The sequence below is a fragment of the Nicotiana sylvestris genome, chromosome 7 (genome assembly GCF_000393655.2).
Source record: "Nicotiana sylvestris chromosome 7, ASM39365v2, whole genome shotgun sequence".
NCBI lineage: Eukaryota > Viridiplantae > Streptophyta > Magnoliopsida > Solanales > Solanaceae > Nicotiana > Nicotiana sylvestris.
Window position 1 is genome coordinate 165,131,326 of NC_091063.1, and position 3,762 is coordinate 165,135,087.

At 33.0% G+C, this 3,762-nt stretch overlaps 1 protein-coding gene across 1 annotated transcript; it reads right to left on the reverse strand.

The window, feature by feature from the left end:
• Positions 1-472: 472 nt before the first annotated feature.
• LOC104214718 (non-specific lipid-transfer protein 1-like) lies at positions 473-1,825 on the reverse strand. Its single transcript, XM_009764432.2, has 2 exons — positions 1,405-1,825; positions 473-743 (listed from the first exon to the last, which is right to left on the reverse strand). Exons 1-2 carry the CDS (start codon positions 1,731-1,733, stop codon positions 734-736), a joined length of 339 nt encoding a protein of 112 aa, XP_009762734.1. The 5' UTR covers positions 1,734-1,825; the 3' UTR covers positions 473-733.
• Between the last annotated feature and the right edge of the window lie 1,937 nt (positions 1,826-3,762).

Below are 3,762 nucleotides of genomic sequence, written 5' to 3' on the forward strand. Positions count from 1 at the left end.
TCCGAGACCTCGGAAAGCATGTCAATGGTTGCTCACGACTAATGGAGGGTCATGATAATCTCACCTGATGTCGGTAGTAGATCAGTAATTGACGAGAAAGAAGGATTTTTACCTTTTTTTAGAATTGTACTAGGCAATACAAATTTATTTTCTGCTCTCTAGCTATTGAAAAGTTCTTATTTTACTGTTGTTCTTTACACGCAACTGGCTTCGAATTGAGGGTTCGGTCGAGAGCAGAATTGCTACCTGGCCTTAACATCACAATTGGTTTGATAATTCCTTTGTTTTTAACTCGTGTATCTAACATTCTTGATTGTTTGTGTTGAATCTATCCACATATTCTTAAAATCGCGTATAAATTCAATTGTTATCCGTTTTAAGGGTAAACAATAGTATTATTATAATTTTCATTTATCTATTTTATTTCCATTAATTTGATAATAAGAATTGTGAGAAAAAAACACTTGAGAAAAATAAGAAAGAAGAAATATAAATGGGAGACATTCAGCTTATCAAAATGGAATAGTAATACAACCGCTTTATTTATTACACAACACTGGACTAGAGACTCAAAAAGGGACACAAAAACAAAACAACAGGGACGAAAATATGAAACACAAATTGATCTATAATAATTAAGATCAAAGAAGATAATCCCATCTCTTATTATTCTTCTCCTCATTTTTGCATACTACCAAATTCTGCGGTTGTAAAATTAGATGCTTCATCATCCTTACTCGATCCTGCATCACAAAATCGAACAAGGGCAAATCAATATACAAAATTTAACTACGACACCTATGCAAACAACTTAATTTTAGAAAAAAAGTACTTCTGCAAAAAAAAAAAAGTATTTTTGGCCAAAAGAAAACTTGGCCGAATATGCTATTAAAACCCAAGATAAAGAAACCCTTCGTTCACATGTATGTATTAACTACTATAAAATTGATGAAGTGCATATATTTATTGTAAGATTTTTCAATTTATATTAGTAAAATTATGCAGTAATATTCAATAGAGAGATCTATAGCTTGTCTGGCCGTGCTTCTTTTTAGCTAAAAGTGATTTTTTTCAAAGTTAAGGTGTTTGGTATAGCTTTTACAAGAAACAAAAGTGCGTTTGAGTATAAGTACAAGCATTTTTTAAGAAGCAATTTTGAAAAGCGTTTTGAGAAAAATATACTTAAAACACTTTTTAAAAGTTTGAACAAACATTAATGATGTTCAAAAGTACTTTTTAAATTGATTAGCCAAACACACATTGTTTTTCACTAAAAGTACTATTTCAAAATGCACTGTTGAGAAAAACACTTCTCAAAATAAACCGATTTTAACGGCACGACCAACATGCTACTACTAGAAGCAGTTTTTGATGTGTCTAAAGAGGGGAAAAAGGTGAATTTACTTGGAACAGTCAATGTCAGCGCTGACAGTGTATGGAAGATTGACACCACAGGCACTTGGAAGATCACCAACTCTACTCCAATCAAGTCCAATGATAGTTTCACCAGCAGCTTTCAGGCAAGTGCATGCAGTTTGACGGTCAGTTGTGGTGGTGGCAACGGCCTCTAATTTCTTAACGCCATCGCAGCACGTTCCCAGAAGCCCAGTTTTTGTAAGGAAAGGTACACAATCTTTGAGGTACGCGTCAACCTCAGTGCAAGTTAGGGCTTCTGCGCTGTGCGCAGCTGCCACTATGCACAAAACCACAAAGCATGCAATCTTTCCGGCCATTTCTGTTGTTCGGAGAGAAAGTGATGAAATAATAGAGAGAATTGTAAGAAATAATACTCTTAGTGCTTTGAGTGTATTGGGTACGAAAAACTCTTGGCACCTTAGGGTTTTTATAGGGAAGAGGATTGAGTTTAAGTGGGAGAACTAGTTAATGTTGGATTGTTTTATTTATGTATTTGTTTGTTTATATTTTAGTACCTTACGTGCATGCAACTTCCATGAACCATGCATGTTAGGGTTTTTGAGGTTTGGGAAATATAGAAATGAAACCCATGCATAGAGATTTTCGTTTTGTTATTTGTTCAAGAATTCTTTTTGAATTAAATTTCCGTACCTACTTTTGTAGCCAAAATCAAGTCCGAAGGAATAAAATACCCCAAAGAACAATTTAAGCAACAAAAGCGATAGAAAAGGAATTTATCAAACAAGAGAAAGAATATAGTATGCGGCTTTTTTATTTACTCATAAACTCTTGAATCACTCTATATTAATTAGGGGCGGATCTAGCGTTCATTTGCCTGATTCATCTGAATCTAGCTTTCAACGCGGAGTATAAATTTATGTGTAAAAATTCACTAAAATAATAATAAATAGTAAATATGAACCCGCGTCTTTAAAAATATAATGCATTTAAGGCTAAATACTTTAAAGGAAACAATTGAATCTACAGAACTTAAATCCTAAATCCGCCTTTGGTCTACATCATAGCTACCTCTCAACCTAAGAAAATCTGTAGTTATACCCGCGTTTATAATACAATAAAATCGAATTTGACTAGAAACTAGCAACATATTCCTACATAACCTTGACAACAAAATCTAATTAGACATGAATTAAATAACTAGCACGTACCAAATCCTAGACAATTTATGATTTGTAATTAATCTTGATTTAATTTCCAACAAAGTCGAATATTCGAGAAACTTCTGATTTGCCAGTTTAATGGGTATTAGTTATGTATGCTCATTTTTTACATCAATAAATTAAATTAAGGATACCTTATTTTTAGGGGATCAGAAAAAGACCATGTGTATGAAGATTTTTGTTGCAGAAAACTCCTCCTTTTCTGGAGATTAAAATACCTGGAAATTGGAATATATAAATCCCTTCAACGTGTAAGCTAAACGAAAGAAACATGCAATAGAGATACTGGATGAAATCATTCTCAATTATTTCAGTTGGTGGAAAACACTATTAATCGTCCTAATCAGAAATGAACTAAAACTCAAATAAAAGAACTACAGTTTTTTCATTCATCCAATTAGGTGAGCACAGGTGCTTCCTTTTTGGGATTGGCAATCCCTTGCTCAGCGGCATATTCTCCAACACATTGGCTTGGGTGTATTTGATATAATAGAAATTCTGTTATAAATAGAATTCTATTTTCGGTGAATGTCCATATTCAGAGAGATTTTAGAGTTTATTACTTGGTGGCTAAGTCAATTTCTCCCTATAAATAGAGGGTTGTATTTCATTGTAATTCATCCCATATCAATAAGAATTCTCTTCTCTCTACTTTTCTCTGCAATACTTTTCTTCTTCTTTTATTGTTTCATAACACGTTATCAGCACGAGACTCTAAACAATTGAGTAGAAGCTTTGGGATCGAGCATAATGATTGTCAGTTATTCCATGAACTTCCTTCGTGATTAAATTCTGGATTTAAGGTATGTATTTTACCGTATTTTTCTCTTTTATTCTATAATTTGATTTAAAATACAAAGAAGATGATAAATTTTGATTGTAACTCTAATGGAGTTTGAAAGAGATTACAACCATCCAAAGTGGTAAAGTTTCTATGCCTTGCCATGATCAAATTCATGTATGATTGTGGGCAAAGAATTAAACACGTCCCATTGAATTTGCTCCATTCCCATTCCCTTAAGAGAATGTGATAGCAGTATGTGATAAGTCTGAAAGAAGACAAAATTATTACCGTGAAGGTATCAATGGATGTGGATGTGGCAATAAACGAAATTATAATCGTCATCATTGTGATAATGAGAACAATAAGGATTCTCAAAATAAT

Excerpts from the sequence above, each read along its gene's own strand:
- LOC104214718 (XM_009764432.2), bottom strand. The coding sequence starts at position 1,733 with ATGGCCGGAAAGATTGCATGCTTTGTGGTTTTGTGCATAGTGGCAGCT.